The following is a 21884-nucleotide window of genomic DNA, read 5'->3' on the forward strand; positions in this document are numbered from 1 at the left end:
TCATCTGTGAGCTTACATGTGATTAATCACATGAACATTTAGAGTTGAAGGTTTATATCAACACTTTGACTCATCTCATACATCTGACTTATTATTTCACTGGACTTTTTACCCCCAAGTCGGCTCTTAAGGCTGTTTTTACATACAGCTCATAGTAAAGTGCTTCAAACAGGCCCAGCTGGATCTAACAGGTGTGTTAACGAGAGCAATCAGAGACAACATGGAGGTCTCTTTGTCTCTTCGGCACACCCAGATTCAGGGTAAGAAATGTTTCAAACTTTTAAATGAAGACAAATCTTTGTGTTTCTTCTCAGGAAGTTGGTTTAATAAGTTCCCCGCATACACAGTTAATGGTAATTAAAAGTACAAGAGTTAAGTGATTGTTTTATGAAGGTTAATGTCTCAATATTTACAAAGACTGTGACTGAAGAAAAGGATAAATCAAACTGTCTAGATTGAAAACAGTTGCTGAGAAATTTTAGCTTTAATGAAACATGTCAACACCAGAGAGCATCTAAAACTTAATATTTTACATATATAATATAATTAAATCTAAACATCGCTTTTTTTTCTTATTTTCAGTCAAGTTCTGATTATTATAAACTAGTCTTTGTTTGTTAATCTCACTTTAAATCACCATAATTACATCTGGGAACCGTGTTAAACCATCTTTCCTGGAAGAAATACAAACATTCAGCTTCACTCTCACCCTCAATCTCACACAACAGGAGCACCAGCTGTGCTGCACCTCCCTTTATTAATGAAGCACCTCCCACCAACACGCCTGCTCCTCCAGCTCATCTCCTGGATCCCACACCCTACATTAAAACCACACTTTAACAACATTACTGAAGATATTGATTGTAGAGAACGTGGCAGACAGATAAATATGTAACATCTGCAGCTCCGAAGAAAGACAAAGAGTAACATTTAAACATTAGCAGGTGGATTGTGTCACTTGTGTTTCACTCTCATTGTTCCTTTCCTGTGGCACTTTAGTAAAGCAACATTACAGATGAAATAAGATCAATGACCCCAAGTGGAGATTGAACCAATAACCTCACACTCAGGTACACTCATGTAATGTTTTAAATCAATTTATTTTAAAAAACAATTTATTAAACAACGTGACTTCCTGTCAACTGCGGAGGCAGAGGTCAAGATGTCCGTCATTTGTCGCTATAGTACTGCTCATTTAGGCAAAACAAACCCAAAAAAACCTCTTAATTTACCTATATTTATATAAATAATTAATAATTATGAATTATTCATATCTATCTATTAATTGATTCATCATCACACTGACAGCTTCACAGGGTCAAAAATCTCCCAAATTCAAGCTTTTTAATTAACATTAAGTTCTTAAATAGAATATAATAAAGTTGATCCTTGTTCCTTTCCTGTGGCACTTTAGTAAAGCAACATTACAGATCTACTAAGATCAATGAGCCCAAGTGGGGATTGAACCAATAACTTTACACTGAGGTAATTAATGGCCAACACTTATATGACAGAGCTATCCTGCAGGCTGACTTCTGAAATGTTTATGTTATACAAATCTTCTTCTTTCACCTTTTATACTTAGTAATATATCGTAAGTAATATGGATGAAAATGATGTAGTTGTCATAGGGGAGATTCCCGGTTGTTTTTGACAGTGAGCCCGTGGAGTAGTGGGTAAGTTCGCTGCCATAAGCCGTCATGGATTGAACATCGTCTGGTTCGACTCCGCCCGTGGACAGGATCTGGATCATCGGAGGACACATTGTTCAGTGGGTGAGTATATTCTAATCTGATTATAACAATTATGGAATTGGTGGTTGTACTGGGGAGAGGTGGAGGTAGGAGTACCAGGGAGGGGGAGGCAGGTAAGAAGATGGGGAGGGGAGGCAGGAGGGGACGGTTGAGACAGGAAAGGTTTTTTTTTTTTTGCCTATCTATCTAGCTTGTACTTTGTACTTTGTACTTTTTACTTTCTACCAAAAAAAATGTCAAAATTGTCATAACCCCTGAATTTCACCTCTCAGAAACATCGGGGACCAACAGCCCCTCACACACCCTTTCCTACACTCGTCTCCTGTTCCTAGCTCTGACCTGGCTTCGAACCTATCGTTACTTCACTATGGCCTTATGATCTCGGACAAACCCACTACACTACAGAGCCTGTCTACATAGAGACCTTTTCTCCGGGCGCATTTATCCTTCACTTTTGGATGTTGGACTTTAAAAGTGTCCAAGATTTGAACCAACAACCTCAATCTTCCCAAGCAGTCTTCTAACAGCCTGAGCTACCTGGACTGACACTGTTACTCACTTTTTTAAGAGGTTTTTACTCTTTATTTGGCCTTTCTGACTTTAAAAGTAGCAACCTGGGATTGAACTCACAATCTCTGACTGACTGAGAGAGAATGTCTTAACCACTGAGCCACTGGATCCTCACTGGGAACAGAGGTTTTCTCACACTTTTCACTCTGTCCTCTTGATGTTGGACTTTAAAAGTGTGCAAAAATTGAACCAACAACCTCAATCTTCCCAAGCAGTCTTCTGACAGCCTGAGCTACCTGGACTGACTCACTAATGTTAGTTTTTTTTTAGAGCTTTTCAGTCTTTATTTGGCCTTTCTGACTTTAAAAGTAGCAATCTGGTATTGAACTCACAACCTCTGACTGACTGAGAGAGAATGTCTTAACCACTGAGCCTCTGGATCTTCACTGGGAACAGAGGTTTTCTCACATTCTTCACTCTGTCCTCTTGATGTTAGACTGCTAAAAGTGTCCCAGGATCAAAGCCACAACTTCTACATTTGCAGCGCAGTCTTCTAATCTTTTTTATTGTCTACAGATTCTCTTTAACTCCTCGGATGAACTTCCTCTTATGTATTTTAAAATATATTAGGTTGTTGTTAGTATCACACAGAGTTTATCATCGTGTCTGATTGGCTCATCATCTGTGAGCTTACATGTGATTAATCACATGAACATTTAGAGTTGAAGGTTTATATCAACACTTTGACTCATCTCATACATCTGACTTATTATTTCACTGGACTTTTTACCCCCAAGTCGGCTCTTAAGGCTGTTTTTACATACAGCTCATAGTAAAGTGCTTCAAACAGGCCCAGCTGGATCTAACAGGTGTGTTAACGAGAGCAATCAGAGACAACATGGAGGTCTCTTTGTCTCTTCGGCACACCCAGATTCAGGGTAAGAAATGTTTCAAACTTTTAAATGAAGACAAATCTTTGTGTTTCTTCTCAGGAAGTTGGTTTAATAAGTTCCCCGCATACACAGTTAATGGTAATTAAAAGTACAAGAGTTAAGTGATTGTTTTATGAAGGTTAATGTCTCAATATTTACAAAGACTGTGACTGAAGAAAAGGATAAATCAAACTGTCTAGATTGAAAACAGTTGCTGAGAAATTTTAGCTTTAATGAAACATGTCAACACCAGAGAGCATCTAAAACTTAATATTTTACATATATAATATAATTAAATCTAAACATCGCTTTTTTTTCTTATTTTCAGTCAAGTTCTGATTATTATAAACTAGTCTTTGTTTGTTAATCTCACTTTAAATCACCATAATTACATCTGGGAACCGTGTTAAACCATCTTTCCTGGAAGAAATACAAACATTCAGCTTCACTCTCACCCTCAATCTCACACAACAGGAGCACCAGCTGTGCTGCACCTCCCTTTATTAATGAAGCACCTCCCACCAACACGCCTGCTCCTCCAGCTCATCTCCTGGATCCCACACCCTACATTAAAACCACACTTTAACAACATTACTGAAGATATTGATTGTAGAGAACGTGGCAGACAGATAAATATGTAACATCTGCAGCTCCGAAGAAAGACAAAGAGTAACATTTAAACATTAGCAGGTGGATTGTGTCACTTGTGTTTCACTCTCATTGTTCCTTTCCTGTGGCACTTTAGTAAAGCAACATTACAGATGAAATAAGATCAATGACCCCAAGTGGAGATTGAACCAATAACCTCACACTCAGGTACACTCATGTAATGTTTTAAATCAATTTATTTAAAAAAAACAATTTATTAAACAACGTGACTTCCTGTCAATTGCGGAGGCAGAGGTCAAGATGTCCGTCATTTGTCGCTATAGTACTGCTCATTTAGGCAAAACAAACCAAAAAGAACCTCTTAATTTACCTATATTTATATAAATAATGAATAATTATGAATTATTCATATCTATCTATTAATTGATTCATCATCACACTGACAGCTTCACAGGGTCAAAAATCCCCCAAATTCAAGCTTTTTAATTAACATTAAGTTCTTAAATAGAATATAATAAAGTTGATCCTTGTTCCTTTCCTGTGGCACTTTAGTAAAGCAACATTACAGATCTACTAAGATCAATGAGCCCAAGTGGGGATTGAACCAATAACTTTACACTGAGGTAATTAATGGCCAACACTTATATGACAGAGCTATGCTGCAGGCTGACTTCCGAAATGTTTATGTTATACAAATCTTCTTCTTTCACCTTTTATACTTAGTAATATATCGTAAGTAGTATGAATGAAAATGATGTAGTTGTCATAGGGGAGATTCCCGGTTGTTTTTGACAGTGAGCCCGTGGAGTAGTGGGTTAGTTTGCTGCCATAAGCCGTCATGGATTGAACATCGTCTGGTTCGACTCCGCCCGGGGACAGGATCTGGATCATCGGAGGACACATTGTTCAGTGGGTGAGTATATTCTAATCTGATTATAACAATTATGGAATTGGTGGTTGTACTGGGGAGAGGTGGAGGTAGGAGTACCAGGGAGGGGGAGGCAGGTAAGAAGATGGGGAGGGGAGGCAGGAGGGGACGGTTGAGACAGGAAAGGTTTTTTTTTTTTTTTTTGCCTATCTATCTAGCTTGTACTTTGTACTTTGTACTTTTTACTTTCTACCAAAAAAAAATGTCAAAATTGTCATAACCCCTGAATTTCACCTCTCAGAAACATCGGGGACCAACAGCCCCTCACACACCCTTTCCTACACTCGTCTCCTGTTCCTAGCTCTGACCTGGCTTCGAACCTATCGTTACTTCACTATGGCCTTATGATCTCGGACAAACCCACTACACTACAGAGCCTGTCTACATAGAGACCTTTTCTCCGGGCGCATTTATCCTTCACTTTTGGATGTTGGACTTTAAAAGTGTCCAAGATTTGAACCAACAACCTCAATCTTCCCAAGCAGTCTTCTAACAGCCTGAGCTACCTGGACTGACACTTTTACTCACTTTTTTAAGAGGTTTTTACTCTTTATTTGGCCTTTCTGACTTTAAAAGTAGCAATCTGGGATTGAACTCACAACCTCTGACTGACTGAGAGAGAATGTCTTACCCACTGAGCCACTGGATCCTCACTGGGAACAGAGGTTTTCTCACACTTTTCACTCTGTCCTCTTGATGTTGGACTTTAAAAGTGTGCAAAAATTGAACCAACAACCTCAATCTTCCCAAGCAGTCTTCTGACAGCCTGAGCTACCTGGACTGACTCACTAATGTTAGTTTTTTTTTTAGAGCTTTTCAGTCTTTATTTGGCCTTTCTGACTTTAAAAGTAGCAATCTGGTATTGAACTCACAACCTCTGACTGACTGAGAGAGAATGTCTTAACCACTGAGCCACTGGATCTTCACTGGGAACAGAGGTTTTCTCACATTCTTCACTCTGTCCTCTTGATGTTAGACTGCTAAAAGTGTCCCAGGATCAAAGCCACAACTTCTACATTTGCAGCGCAGTCTTCTAATCTTTTTTATTGTCTACAGATTCTCTTTAACTCCTCGGATGAACTTCCTCTTATGTATTTTAAAATATATTAGGTTGTTGTTAGTATCACACAGAGTTTATCATCGTGTCTGATTGGCTCATCATCTGTGAGCTTACATGTGATTAATCACATGAACATTTAGAGTTGAAGGTTTATATCAACACTTTGACTCATCTCATACATCTGACTTATTATTTCACTGGACTTTTTACCCCCAAGTCGGCTCTTAAGGCTGTTTTTACATACAGCTCATAGTAAAGTGCTTCAAACAGGCCCAGCTGGATCTAACAGGTGTGTTAACGAGAGCAATAAGAGACAACATGGAGGTCTCTTTGTCTCTTCGGCACACCCAGATTCAGGGTAAGAAATGTTTCAAACTTTTAAATGAAGACAAATCTTTGTGTTTCTTCTCAGGAAGTTGGTTTAATAAGTTCCCCGCATACACAGTTAATGGTAATTAAAAGTACAAGAGTTAAGTGATTGTTTTATGAAGGTTAATGTCTCAATATTTACAAAGACTGTGACTGAAGAAAAGGATAAATCAAACTGTCTAGATTGAAAACAGTTGCTGAGAAATTTTAGCTTTAATGAAACATGTCAACACCAGAGAGCATCTAAAACTTAATATTTTACATATATTATATACTTAAACCTAAACATCGCTTTTTTTTCTTATTTTCAGTCAAGTTCTGATTATTATAAACTAGTCTTTGTTTGTTAATCTCACTTTAAATCACCATAATTACATCTGGGAACCGTGTTAAACCATCTTTCCTGGAAGAAATACAAACATTCAGCTTCACTCTCACCCTCAATCTCACACAACAGGAGCACCAGCTGTGCTGCACCTCCCTTTATTAATGAAGCACCTCCCACCAACACGCCTGCTCCTCCAGCTCATCTCCTGGATCCCACACCCTACATTAAAACCACACTTTAACAACATTACTGAAGATATTGATTGTAGAGAACGTGGCAGACAGATAAATATGTAACATCTGCAGCTCCGAAGAAAGACAAAGAGTAACATTTAAACATTAGCAGGTGGATTGTGTCACTTGTGTTTCACTCTCATTGTTCCTTTCCTGTGGCACTTTAGTAAAGCAACATTACAGATGAAATAAGATCAATGACCCCAAGTGGAGATTGAACCAATAACCTCACACTCAGGTACACTCATGTAATGTTTTAAATCAATTTATTTTAAAAAACAATTTATTAAACAACGTGACTTCCTGTCAACTGCGGAGGCAGAGGTCAAGATGTCCGTCATTTGTCGCTATAGTACTGCTCATTTAGGCAAAACAAACCCAAAAAAACCTCTTAATTTACCTATATTTATATAAATAATTAATAATTATGAATTATTCATATCTATCTATTAATTGATTCATCATCACACTGACAGCTTCACAGGGTCAAAAATCTCCCAAATTCAAGCTTTTTAATTAACATTAAGTTCTTAAATAGAATATAATAAAGTTGATCCTTGTTCCTTTCCTGTGGCACTTTAGTAAAGCAACATTACAGATCTACTAAGATCAATGAGCCCAAGTGGGGATTGAACCAATAACTTTACACTGAGGTAATTAATGGCCAACACTTATATGACAGAGCTATCCTGCAGGCTGACTTCTGAAATGTTTATGTTATACAAATCTTCTTCTTTCACCTTTTATACTTAGTAATATATCGTAAGTAATATGGATGAAAATGATGTAGTTGTCATAGGGGAGATTCCCGGTTGTTTTTGACAGTGAGCCCGTGGAGTAGTGGGTAAGTTCGCTGCCATAAGCCGTCATGGATTGAACATCGTCTGGTTCGACTCCGCCCGTGGACAGGATCTGGATCATCGGAGGACACATTGTTCAGTGGGTGAGTATATTCTAATCTGATTATAACAATTATGGAATTGGTGGTTGTACTGGGGAGAGGTGGAGGTAGGAGTACCAGGGAGGGGGAGGCAGGTAAGAAGATGGGGAGGGGAGGCAGGAGGGGACGGTTGAGACAGGAAAGGTTTTTTTTTTTTTTTTTGCCTATCTATCTAGCTTGTACTTTGTACTTTGTACTTTTTACTTTCTACCAAAAAAAAATGTCAAAATTGTCATAACCCCTGAATTTCACCTCTCAGAAACATCGGGGACCAACAGCCCCTCACACACCCTTTCCTACACTCGTCTCCTGTTCCTAGCTCTGACCTGGCTTCGAACCTATCGTTACTTCACTATGGCCTTATGATCTCGGACAAACCCACTACACTACAGAGCCTGTCTACATAGAGACCTTTTCTCCGGGCGCATTTATCCTTCACTTTTGGATGTTGGACTTTAAAAGTGTCCAAGATTTGAACCAACAACCTCAATCTTCCCAAGCAGTCTTCTAACAGCCTGAGCTACCTGGACTGACACTGTTACTCACTTTTTTAAGAGGTTTTTACTCTTTATTTGGCCTTTCTGACTTTAAAAGTAGCAACCTGGGATTGAACTCACAATCTCTGACTGACTGAGAGAGAATGTCTTAACCACTGAGCCACTGGATCCTCACTGGGAACAGAGGTTTTCTCACACTTTTCACTCTGTCCTCTTGATGTTGGACTTTAAAAGTGTGCAAAAATTGAACCAACAACCTCAATCTTCCCAAGCAGTCTTCTGACAGCCTGAGCTACCTGGACTGACTCACTAATGTTATTTTTTTTTTAGAGCTTTTCAGTCTTTATTTGGCCTTTCTGACTTTAAAAGTAGCAATCTGGTATTGAACTCACAACCTCTGACTGACTGAGAGAGAATGTCTTAACCACTGAGCCACTGGATCTTCACTGGGAACAGAGGTTTTCTCACATTCTTCACTCTGTCCTCTTGATGTTAGACTGCTAAAAGTGTCCCAGGATCAAAGCCACAACTTCTACATTTGCAGCGCAGTCTTCTAATCTTTTTTATTGTCTACAGATTCTCTTTAACTCCTCGGATGAACTTCCTCTTATGTATTTTAAAATATATTAGGTTGTTGTTAGTATCACACAGAGTTTATCATCGTGTCTGATTGGCTCATCATCTGTGAGCTTACATGTGATTAATCACATGAACATTTAGAGTTGAAGGTTTATATCAACACTTTGACTCATCTCATACATCTGACTTATTATTTCACTGGACTTTTTACCCCCAAGTCGGCTCTTAAGGCTGTTTTTACATACAGCTCATAGTAAAGTGCTTCAAACAGGCCCAGCTGGATCTAACAGGTGTGTTAACGAGAGCAATCAGAGACAACATGGAGGTCTCTTTGTCTCTTCGGCACACCCAGATTCAGGGTAAGAAATGTTTCAAACTTTTAAATGAAGACAAATCTTTGTGTTTCTTCTCAGGAAGTTGGTTTAATAAGTTCCCCGCATACACAGTTAATGGTAATTAAAAGTACAAGAGTTAAGTGATTGTTTTATGAAGGTTAATGTCTCAATATTTACAAAGACTGTGACTGAAGAAAAGGATAAATCAAACTGTCTAGATTGAAAACAGTTGCTGAGAAATTTTAGCTTTAATGAAACATGTCAACACCAGAGAGCATCTAAAACTTAATATTTTACATATATAATATAATTAAATCTAAACATCGCTTTTTTTTCTTATTTTCAGTCAAGTTCTGATTATTATAAACTAGTCTTTGTTTGTTAATCTCACTTTAAATCACCATAATTACATCTGGGAACCGTGTTAAACCATCTTTCCTGGAAGAAATACAAACATTCAGCTTCACTCTCACCCTCAATCTCACACAACAGGAGCACCAGCTGTGCTGCACCTCCCTTTATTAATGAAGCACCTCCCACCAACACGCCTGCTCCTCCAGCTCATCTCCTGGATCCCACACCCTACATTAAAACCACACTTTAACAACATTACTGAAGATATTGATTGTAGAGAACGTGGCAGACAGATAAATATGTAACATCTGCAGCTCCGAAGAAAGACAAAGAGTAACATTTAAACATTAGCAGGTGGATTGTGTCACTTGTGTTTCACTCTCATTGTTCCTTTCCTGTGGCACTTTAGTAAAGCAACATTACAGATGAAATAAGATCAATGACCCCAAGTGGAGATTGAACCAATAACCTCACACTCAGGTACACTCATGTAATGTTTTAAATCAATTTATTTAAAAAAAACAATTTATTAAACAACGTGACTTCCTGTCAATTGCGGAGGCAGAGGTCAAGATGTCCGTCATTTGTCGCTATAGTACTGCTCATTTAGGCAAAACAAACCAAAAAGAACCTCTTAATTTACCTATATTTATATAAATAATGAATAATTATGAATTATTCATATCTATCTATTAATTGATTCATCATCACACTGACAGCTTCACAGGGTCAAAAATCCCCCAAATTCAAGCTTTTTAATTAACATTAAGTTCTTAAATAGAATATAATAAAGTTGATCCTTGTTCCTTTCCTGTGGCACTTTAGTAAAGCAACATTACAGATCTACTAAGATCAATGAGCCCAAGTGGGGATTGAACCAATAACTTTACACTGAGGTAATTAATGGCCAACACTTATATGACAGAGCTATGCTGCAGGCTGACTTCCGAAATGTTTATGTTATACAAATCTTCTTCTTTCACCTTTTATACTTAGTAATATATCGTAAGTAGTATGAATGAAAATGATGTAGTTGTCATAGGGGAGATTCCCGGTTGTTTTTGACAGTGAGCCCGTGGAGTAGTGGGTTAGTTTGCTGCCATAAGCCGTCATGGATTGAACATCGTCTGGTTCGACTCCGCCCGGGGACAGGATCTGGATCATCGGAGGACACATTGTTCAGTGGGTGAGTATATTCTAATCTGATTATAACAATTATGGAATTGGTGGTTGTACTGGGGAGAGGTGGAGGTAGGAGTACCAGGGAGGGGGAGGCAGGTAAGAAGATGGGGAGGGGAGGCAGGAGGGGACGGTTGAGACAGGAAAGGTTTTTTTTTTTTTTTTTGCCTATCTATCTAGCTTGTACTTTGTACTTTGTACTTTTTACTTTCTACCAAAAAAAATGTCAAAATTGTCATAACCCCTGAATTTCACCTCTCAGAAACATCGGGGACCAACAGCCCCTCACACACCCTTTCCTACACTCGTCTCCTGTTCCTAGCTCTGACCTGGCTTCGAACCTATCGTTACTTCACTATGGCCTTATGATCTCGGACAAACCCACTACACTACAGAGCCTGTCTACATAGAGACCTTTTCTCCGGGCGCATTTATCCTTCACTTTTGGATGTTGGACTTTAAAAGTGTCCAAGATTTGAACCAACAACCTCAATCTTCCCAAGCAGTCTTCTAACAGCCTGAGCTACCTGGACTGACACTTTTACTCACTTTTTTAAGAGGTTTTTACTCTTTATTTGGGCTTTCTGACTTTAAAAGGAGCGACCTGGGATTGAACTCACAATCTCTGACTGACTGAGAGGGAAGATGTCTTACCCACTGAGCCACTGGATCTTCACTGGGATCAGAGGTTTTCTCACACTTTTCTCTCTTTCCTCTTGATGTTGGACTTTAAAACTGTGCAATAATTGAACCAACAACCTCAATCTTCCCAAGCAGTCTTCTAACAGCCTGAGCTACCTGGACTGACTCACTAATGTTAGTTTTTTTTTTTTAGAGCTTTTCAGTCTTTATTTGGACTTTCTGACTTTAAAAGTAGCAATCTGGTATTGAACTCACAACCTCTGACTGACTGAGAGGGAAGATGTCTTACCCACTGGATCTTCACTGGGAACAGAGGTTTTCTCACACTTTTCACTCTGTCCTCTTGATGTTAGACTGCTAAAAGTGTCCCAGGATCAAAGCCACAACTTCTACATTTGCAGAGCAGTCTTCTAATCTTTTTTATTGTCTACAGATTCTCTTTAACTCCACTGATGAACTTCCTCTTATTTATTTTAAAATATATTAGGTTGTTGTTAGTATCACACAGAGTTTATCATCGTGTCTGATTGGCTCATCATCTGTGAGCTTACATGTGATTAATCACATGAACATTTAGAGTTGAAGGTTTATATCAACACTTTGACTCATCTCATACATCTGACTTATTATTTCACTGGACTTTTTACCCCCAAGTCGGCTCTTGAGGCTGTTTTTACATACAGCTCATAGTAAAGTGCTTCAAACAGGCCCAGCTGGATCTAACAGGTGTGTTAACGAGAGCAATCAGAGACAACATGGAGGTCTCTTTGTCTCTTCGGCACACCCAGATTCAGGGTAAGAAATGTTTCAAACTTTTAAATGAAGACAAATCTTTGTGTTTCTTCTCAGGAAGTTGGTTTAATAAGTTCCCCGCATACACAGTTAATGGTAATTAAAAGTACAAGAGTTAAGTGCTTGTTTTATGAAGGTTAATGTCTCAATATTTACAAAGACTGTGACTGAAGAAAAGGATAAATCAAACTGTCTAGATTGAAAACAGTTGCTGAGAAACTTTAGCTTTAATGAAACATGTCAACACCAGAGAGCATCTAAAACTTAATATTTTACATATATTATATACTTAAACCTAAACATCACTTTTTTTTCTTATTTTCAGTCAAGTTCTGATTATTATAAACTAGTCTTTGTTTGTTAATCTCACTTTAAATCACCATAATTACACCTGGGAACCGTGTTAAACCATCTTTCCTGGAAGAAATACAAACATTCAGCTTCACTCTCACCCTCAATCTCACACAACAGGAGCACCAGCTGTGCTGCACCTCCCTTTATTAATGAAGCACCTCCCACCAACACGCCTGCTCCTCCAGCTCATCTCCTGGATCCCACACCCTACATTAAAACCACACTTTAACAACATTACTGAAGATATTGATTGTAGAGAACGTGGCAGACAGATAAATATGTAACATCTGCAGCTCCAAAGAAAGACAAAGAGTAACATTTAAACATTAGCAGGTGGATTGTGTCACTTGTGTTTCACTGTCATTGTTCCTTTCCTGTGGCACTTTAGTAAAGCAACATTACAGATGAAATAAGATCAATGACCCCAAGTGGAGATTGAACCAATAACCTCACACTCAGGTACACTCATGTAATGTTTTAAATCAATTTATTTTAAAAAACAATTTATTAAACAACGTGACTTCCTGTCAATTGCGGAGGCAGAGGTCAAGATGTCCGTCATTTGTCGCTATAGTACTGCTCATTTAGGCAAAACAAACCAAAAAAACCCTCTTAATTTACCTATATTTATATAAATAATGAATAATTATGAATTATTCATATCTATCTATTAATTGATTCATCATCACACTGACAGCTTCACAGGGTCAAAAATCCCCCAAATTCAAGCTTTTTAATTAACATTAAGTTCTTAAATAGAATATAATAAAGTTGATCCTTGTTCCTTTCCTGTGGCACTTTAGTAAAGCAACATTACAGATCTACTAAGATCAATGAGCCCAAGTGGGGATTGAACCAATAACTTTACACTGAGGTAATTAATGGCCAACACTTATATGACAGAGCTATCCTGCAGGCTGACTTCTGAAATGTTTATGTTATACAAATCTTCTTCTTTCACCTTTTATACTTAGTAATATATCGTAAGTAGTATGAATGAAAATGATGTAGTTGTCATAGGGGAGATTCCCGGTTGTTTTTGACAGTGACCCCGTGGAGTAGTGGGTTAGTTTGCTGCCATAAGCCGTCATGGATTGAACATCGGCTGGTTCGACTCCGCCCGTGGACAGGATCTGGATCATCGGAAGACACATTGTTCAGTGGGTGAGTATATTCTAATCTGATTATCACAATTATGGAATTGGTGGTTGTACTGGGGAGAGGTGGAGGTAGGAGTACCAGGGATGGGGAGGCAGGTAAGAAGATGGGGAGGGGAGGCAGGAGGGGACGGTTGAGACAGGAAAGGTTTTTTTTTTTTTTTTTGCCTATCTATCTAGCTTGTACTTTGTACTTTGCACTTTCTACTTTTACAAAAAAAAAATGTCAAAATTGTCATAACCCCTCAATTTCACCTCTCGGAAACATCGGGGACCAACAGCCCCTCACACACCCTTTCCTACACTCGTCTCCTGTTCCTAGCTCTGACCTGGCTTCGAACCTATCGTTACTTCACTATCACCTTATGATCTCGGACAAACCCACTACACTACAGAGCCTGTCTACATAGGGACCTTTTCTCCGGGCACATTTATCCTTCACTTTTGGATGTTGGACTTTAAAAGTGTCCAAGATTTGAACCAACAACCTCAATCTTCCCAAGCAGTCTTCTAACAGCCTGAGCTACCTGGACTGACACTTTTACTCACTTTTTTAAGAGGTTTTTACTCTTTATTTGGGCTTTCTGACTTTAAAAGTAGCAATCTGGGATTGAACTCACAACCTCTGACTGACTGAGAGAGAATGTCTTACCCACTGAGCCACTGGATGTTCACTGGGAACAGAGGTTTTCTCACACTTTTCACTCTTTCCTCTTGATGTTGGACTTTAAAACTGTGCAAGATTTGAACCAACAACCTCAATCTTCCCAAGCAGTCTTCTGACAGCCTGAGCTACCTGCACCAACACTTTTACTCACTTTTTTAAGAGGTTTTTACTCTTTATTTGGCCTTTCTGACTTTAAAAGTAGCGACCTGGTATTGAACTCACAACCTCTGACTGACTGAGAGAGAATGTCTTACCCACTGAGCCACTGGATCTTCACTGGGAACAGAGGTTTTCTCACACTTTTCTCTCTGTCCTCTTGATGTTGGACTTTATAACTGTGCAAGATTTGAACCAACAACCTCACTCTTCCCAAGCAGTCTTCTAACAGCCTGAGTTACCTGGACTGACACTCATTGTTCTTAGTTGATCTGTAATGTTGCTTTACTTGCCACAGGAAAGGAACAACATCTACACTCCTCATTTGAGGATTTGGGATTTTAGGCCTATAGACAGGCGGTGAGCCACCTCACGCACACAGAAGTATATGAGCGGGCCAGGGATCGAATCCACCACCTCTAAAACTCAAACCGACTGTCTAACACACTCAACCACAGCCTCACACTAACTACAACAGTCTTCATCAGCTTTACAGTCTCCAGCAGTTTGACTGACTCACAAAAACAGTCAGAATCGAACCCACAACCCTAAAACTTCCTCACAGCCGTATATCACAAACTTTTAACACAGTGAGCCATGAGTCACTCTTACCAAAGGTTGTTTAATCCTTAATTGAGACGCAAACTTTCAAAGATTTAAGCCAGGATTGAACCCACAACCTTTAAATTTTAGTGTTGCTGGCTAACACACTGATCTAACACATTAATCATTCCTATTTATTCTTATATATTTACATGAATTCACCTGTGGACTCTCACCTTTTCTGTTTTTAATCGAAAATATGGTCAACTTCATGTATGAAACTATACGTTTTCTGCCACAGAACTACTCAGTATATACTCTAAATAGACATATATAATCAAATACAGTTTGAAATATTAAAGAAAAGTAAGCAACGTATTGAAAAAAATAAAGCAGCAACAGATAGTACTGAAGTGAATTATTAAAGGAAACCAAAAATGTTAAAAGGAAACTGGTAAGAGATGCTGCTGAAAGTGGATACTATTACTACTACTACTACTGATAATAATACAAATAATAATAATAAAGGAGGTCATCTTCAGTTGATAACAGGGTGATTTACACATTCTCTACTAATCTATTTGAATCACACAGTGCAGAAAGATGCTGATGTACAAATATTGCAATACACATTTTTAGAGACAAAATGCTTCCCCCTCATTGGCTGAACCACACTGTGGAGGGTGATACCACAGCTGAAGGGTGTCACGCAGCTCCAGCTTTGAATAAAGCTGCAGACACCCTGATGTGGCGTTATCGTCTTCTGCAACAGCAGCAGCGATCTACAGCTCAATAGAAACATAACATTATGTTAATGTTTCACGTTAAAATGCCAATTTTACCAACTTACTCACAATAGCAGGAGGTGCTGCCACAGGTTGAGGAGGTGCTGGTAGTTCCACTGATGATGCTGAAGGAGGTGTGGGATGGGAAAGGATCAGGATCCTCTGGTACCTGTACAGAAACCTGCAGCTGTAGAGTTAGACAGGCATCGACAACTTATTGTGTGTGTTTATATGCTGTAATACATTTGCATAAAAACAAAAACTTGTATTTTCTTTTACCTGGGAAGATTTTCTGGTGGTTTTGCTCACAAATATATACATAGTAGCATACAGACTAAAACCTTGCCTTCACTACATAATACAATATTCAGAAGCTTGAATAATAATTAAAGAATAACTAATAACACTGATGAGTCTGAAGACGAAGATCATATTAACCACTGACAGTTATTTTACCCCTTTTTTTCACATCTCCAGCGTTGGATGAATCTTCTCTGGGGAGCAAAAGATGAAGTGTCCCCTGCAGGAGGCTCACATGGAGCATCACAGGGTCCCTTAAAAATACAGCACACACATATACAGACACATATGGATTTATGGACTTGAGAGTGATTTGAAGAATTGCAGGAGTGATGATTTGGAGGTCGCAGTTATTACAGATGAGGTGTGTGTGAGAGAAACACTCAAACACAGACTATTTATAGATGTTGACCATCAGCATGATGAACATCTTGCGTGGGTTCATGCAGATGAAGACAGTGTGTTTTCTGAGCAGGAACCTCTGATTACATAGATACAAACTGCCAACATTAACAAGAACCATAAAGACTGTGTATTATATATAATAATGTGTACAGATAAAAAAGTAAAATGTGTTTTAAATACACAATCTACAGGCTACATAAACAATCAGCACATACATATATATGACATCATGTATAAATAGCCTTTGTGTGAGTGCTTTTCTCGCTTACGGCCATACCTGGTAAATTAATAAGAACAACGATATAATTGTGCAGCACTTTTTATTTATTACCACAAAATAATTACAAAATGTAAGCATAAAGCTGGTTCACAATTTACAAGTAATATTACAAAGTCAGAATAAATACCATGTAATGTAAATAAGCAGTTTTGACAAGCTTAAATATGACTTTTTCTTCTAAAAACAGGGTAGTACAAAGTGAAGCATATTCAAGCTTCCAGTGAGTTTGATTGACAACCTCAGCTGAAGTGATGGATGGGGCATGGAAACACAAACAAGGTAGAAAATGATTGGGGAAGATGAGCCCAGAAATGAGCTGATGTTTATCTATGCTAAAAAACAATCCCTTATCTCACTTATCTCTCATGTTCCCACTTCAGTGGTCCATGTGGTGTCATTTCATTATATAAACACGTGGTGAAGTTAAACGTTTTTTTGCACAAAATATATAAAACCGATATGATGAACAGTCTTGGTGCCAAAACAACACAATTTCCTGACACACAGGAAAGTCCCTCTGTTGCCGACTGTCCGACATCTGGCTCGTATTTGGAGAACTGGCTTTGTTGCTCAGGCCATGTTTCCCTGAAGAGGAGATAAGGACAGCGAGTGAGATCGATCACACTTACTTTATCTCATAATACTCTATCATAATCTTTCAAAATGTATCTCATAACATAACTATTTCCCTCATGATGTCACTGAAAACCAGTTAATTGGACTAGTTTATACGTACAGTACATCTATTGTGATTGCCTATAATGTAAATTTCTCATTTATGGAGACGTAGTATTGTAAAAAGGTCTTGAATCTAGCTTTTTTTAAATTGTTGGGATATTTCAATTGCCTCTCCTTTCTGTTCATACTTATAACTTATAACATTTATGCAATAGTTAATTACCAATATATGTACAGGTCAAGTATATTTAAAGGGGATTAGAAGTATAAATACCTGCTATTTTTGTGTTTTTTGGTTCTACTTGTTGTGTGCAACAGTGAGTTGTGCTGTAAAGGCAGTGTTTTGGCACATGTGTAATCATGCCCTAAAAATAGATGATGCTAAAATGGAAATTATACCAAAAGTGTAATGAATCACTGCTGCCTTAAGCATTCTTGTAGGTACAACTATTTCATGAATGTTTTAGAGCTGCAACAATTAGGTTAGTCGATGAATCAATAAGTCAAGCAACGGAAAATCAATTTAGCTAATCGATTAATCATTTCTGAATAACTGTTAAAAAAAAGAAGCTTTTGTGATAGCCAACAGAGTATATTGTGGACTGTTGGTTGGGACAGAACAATTAAACAATGATTAATTGATGAATCAATTAGTTAAGAAAATAATGGTAAAATGTTTAATGACTTGGTGCAGTACCTGTGTACATACAGCAGCTCCTCTCCTCTGCTCAGTCTTCCTTCAAGTTGTCGAGGAGCTCCTGCGTCCGCTGGGCCAGCTTCCTCTTCTCTTCCCGCTGCTTCTTCAGGGCCTCGTCTGCTTTCTTACTCTGGTAGATCTTCACCCCGGCGAACCCCAAACACAGCAACAGTGTCTTCAGGGCCAAGATGTACAAGAGGATAGGGACATTGTCCAAAGCCTGAAGAGACACAGACACAGAGAGCCACACATTTCAGACACTTTTTCAATGAGTGCAGGTCACAGCTATTTTTCCTGGTCAGCAGCAAATGAAAGAAGAGATGAGAAAGTTCTGGAAAGTCAGGCATCCTGGTGAAGGTGAAGATGTGCCTTCCCCCTCCCCTCACAACTCCCTCTTAGAGGTCTCAGCTGTCCTGATGGGAGGTGGGAGTTAATTTTGTCACAGAGTATAAGGAGGAGGGGATGTGTGAAAGAGAGAAGCAGCTGCACACCATGTGCCTTCTATGGAGGTCATGCACACACAATTTCATCAGTCCAAACTTCAGTCAGAAATCTGATCGTTTTAAACATTTCTACACAAAACAAGACACCACACAGCTGCTTTCAAGACATGTTGTCCACCACTGAACACTCTTCGGCAGTGATGAAACCTATCATGTGACATTCATTTCAACACATTTGTAGCTGTTACAGCAGCTTCATGTGTTGGGTTTAATCAGTCTGCAGGGTTAGTTTTAACCCATTTCCAAACTGAAGTGTGATTCTCGTTTTATTCAGCCACTAAATGAATGTAGGGCAACGCACACAGCATAGAAATACACAAACAAATGCAGTCGTTTTATCATAACATCGCTGTTTTAAGACAATAAAGAGATAATATGAAGTTTGTCGCAGTTGTGACAGATGATAGCTAAAGGCTAACAGACAACCTAACATTTTATCAAGATAACAGAACCCAAAACCAAATGACAGGTATACTGTTATAACTAGATATGTATTTGTGTTTATGAAAGAATAAATTGGTGTTTATTTACCTTCCAGTTGATCATGTTTACGTCTTCTTTATTGCTGAAGTTTCCACGCAGTGGCAGAAACACAGCTGTTATATGCTACTCAACAGAAGGCGGGACTTGAAGCGACGGGCCAATAGAAATGCAGTTTGTGTCAGACGTCATCTGTGACGTACCCACGCCTCGACGTGAGCCCAGGATCTTTCACGAAGTTTCAATAAACATAATTAACATGATAATAAAATAAATAAATACATAATAAAAGTGCATTATAACAACAAAAATCAACTCTATTCAGGGTTCATTTTGGCTCCTACATTTCTGGCCCCTAATTGTAAAAAATATATAATTTACTATTGCTCTGAATATATACACAAAAGAGTCAAAAACATATACTGTACTATACTCTTTTTTTGAGAGTTTGATTGTAGTGTTCTTTGTAACGTTAATTGCATTGGTTGGTTAATCTGTGAAAAAGTCCAATACTGTATACAATATGTAAAAATCACCTGTCTTCAAAGTCTGAGATGTATCCAGACTGATAATACTATACAAGCAACGTTAATGTTTTTAGATTTAGATTTAGATTGAGTGTAACAAACTTGACAGTGGAACAACACAGACACTCACATCCATGCAAAAAAAGGCACATTACATCTGACAAACTAGCAATAAAACCACCAAACAGCTGTAAACAGATAAAGAGCTCGAGTATGAGTGTATTTGACCTACCTACTGTGCTTTTTTAAGTCGTTTTGTGCGCCTGTTTTTTGTTTTGTTTGTGCGTTCAGTTTTTTAACAAAACCCCAGCAATCCACTTTAAATGCCACCACTGAAGTTCGCTTTGTATTAACAGCTTCTGGTTGGAAATATCCAGTCCACCTTAACAGTGGCATAACGCCTGTAGAGAAGCGTGGTTGAGTCATTTTCAAGTTTATTCACCTACTAGAAATGTGACATATGACATTGATATGGTCTATAATTGATTAACAATCCTAAATGTTGATCATTTTAACTGTAGCTTAATGCCAATCAACTAATTTTCAGTCGTACTGCTGCCTTTTTGCTCTGGTCCTACCTGTTCAGTATCTACGACGGAGTATTAGGGCCAGGCAAAAAAAAGGGCCTGGCCCTAATACTCCGTCGTAAGTATCTCAGTGTCTCAAGAAAGCAATACTGCAATATGGCAGGGGACATCACGGGGTATCATAATCCTGAGTCCAGGAATAAGTAAGTTACAAAGTCCTTTAAGTTTGGTATGTTCTGTGATAGTTTATGTGTCGCCATGAGTGCAACAAAATGAGTTAATTGGTCTTTCTCCAGTCCGAAATATGTCATTTTTAAGATCTATCTGCTGGATTGTGCTAATTGATACTGTAACAAATGAAAATGTGGGTTTCGAGGTCAGTGAGAAGAAATACTGCAGTAGAAATAATTAAAACTAATAAATAAAACTTGATTGAGACTTTTTAATACTGAGCTGGTGGGACCACAGCAAATAGGCAGAAATAACAAGAAGACTGAAAATAAGTTTAAAAAAAAAAAAAAAAAGAAAGCTGCAGTTAAAATGATCAAAATGTAGGATTGTAAAATTATTAAAGATCATTTAATGTTAGTAATAACTCCTGTTTCATTATTCTCTGTAGATCTAGCGTTTTTCAGTTCATGAAGTATCTTGAAAATGAGTGAACACCTCCCTCTGGTGGCATTAAAATACCAGTTTTAAGGTGGACTGGAAACAAGAAGCTACGAATAAGAAACCAACTTCCGCGCTTATGATTTTCCATGTATTAGCGGATAAAATCACCGACATGTTTAACACAGCCCGTGTAAATTCGTCTCAAAGACATAGAAATGCTATCTACATCAACTCAATTGCTATTTTTACTGTATCATTTATATTCCGATCTGGCACTTCATAGACATGCGTAGTCACGGTGGCCGAGAGGTTAAGGCGTTGGACTCGAAATCCAATGGGGTTTCCCCGCACAGGTTCGAATCCTGTTCGTGACGAAGTTTCATTTATGCCACCTGCATCGATGCATTTATTTTTAAACCATTTAAAAAAAAAAAGATCTTTTAAAGTGTTGAGCTACCATCATAAGTGAAAAATGAAGTGGTACTACTAACAAGTGAAAGGATGTTGAACTTGGCGTTTGTTCGTATGTAGTATCAATTAGGTTAATGACATTTGTTTATTTTGATATTTTACTTTGCTTTGTTATTGTGTTTTATCCCTTGTAGGTGAGGTTTTAAGATAAGCCCATAGTGGGTTTCTATCTAACCCACACGTGTTTTATATTTATTTTACTATTTTTCTCTGACTTTTATTTTACAAATGTGCAAATAGGCCAATAAACCAATAAAGAGACCAACATTGTTGACAATGGATAGTTTCATGGACTTTCTATTTCATGATAGCATGGACTTAATAAACTTTCCATCTGTTTAAAATAAGTAAATGTTCTTGGAACATACTTTGCAATATTTCAAAGCATTTTCAATTCACTTAAGTAAAATTTGTCACTTGGCTGAACTGCTTCTCATCAAATCCCAAGAGCAAAACTTTTACTAAATGGCCCCCAGATGGCGATGGTGTTTATGTTTCTAACCATGCAACAGTCTAACAAACGCTCACATTCCTCACACATTATTTAAAATTCACTTTATTACAGTTATATTAATTACAGTTGTCATGATCACAGGTCCCATATTTCCACAGGTTGTAGACAATAATTAAAAAAAATTGCAAAATGAAAATACTGCAAAAAAGAACAACTGGGTGCTTGTATTCTGTGTTTTAAAAAAAAT

At 38.1% G+C, this 21884-nt stretch overlaps 2 protein-coding genes and 1 non-coding gene across 4 annotated transcripts in view; 1 reads left to right on the forward strand and 2 right to left on the reverse strand.

Annotated features, from left to right (window-relative positions):
- Window positions 1-21883, reverse strand: part of arpc2 (actin related protein 2/3 complex, subunit 2) — an 87394-nt gene extending 65511 nt beyond the window's left edge. The window contains exon 1 of the mRNA XM_062414571.1: window positions 21880-21883. The gene's annotated coding sequence lies outside the window, so the exon portion shown is untranslated. The remainder of the gene's footprint in view (window positions 1-21879) is intronic.
- Window positions 16699-19204, reverse strand: LOC133976376 (small integral membrane protein 11-like). Of its 2 annotated transcripts, none has more exons than XM_062414573.1 (3): window positions 19098-19204; window positions 18076-18283; window positions 16699-17273 (listed from the first exon to the last, which is right to left on the reverse strand). In XM_062414573.1, the coding sequence occupies exons 1-2, from the start codon at window positions 19110-19112 to the stop codon at window positions 18095-18097; spliced, it is 204 nt and encodes a 67-aa protein (XP_062270557.1). In that variant the 5' UTR covers window positions 19113-19204; the 3' UTR covers window positions 16699-17273; window positions 18076-18094. The 2 variants fall into 2 exon arrangements, with proteins under 2 accessions (XP_062270557.1, XP_062270556.1); XM_062414572.1 differs by having other exon boundaries at window positions 16700-17273; window positions 18064-18283.
- trnas-cga (transfer RNA serine (anticodon CGA)) lies at window positions 21005-21086 on the forward strand. Its single transcript has one exon. It is a non-coding gene; the product is annotated as a tRNA-Ser (tRNA).
- Window position 21884: the final 1 nt, after the last annotated feature.

Source organism: Scomber scombrus, chromosome 24 (genome assembly GCF_963691925.1).
Source record: "Scomber scombrus chromosome 24, fScoSco1.1, whole genome shotgun sequence".
NCBI lineage: Eukaryota > Metazoa > Chordata > Actinopteri > Scombriformes > Scombridae > Scomber > Scomber scombrus.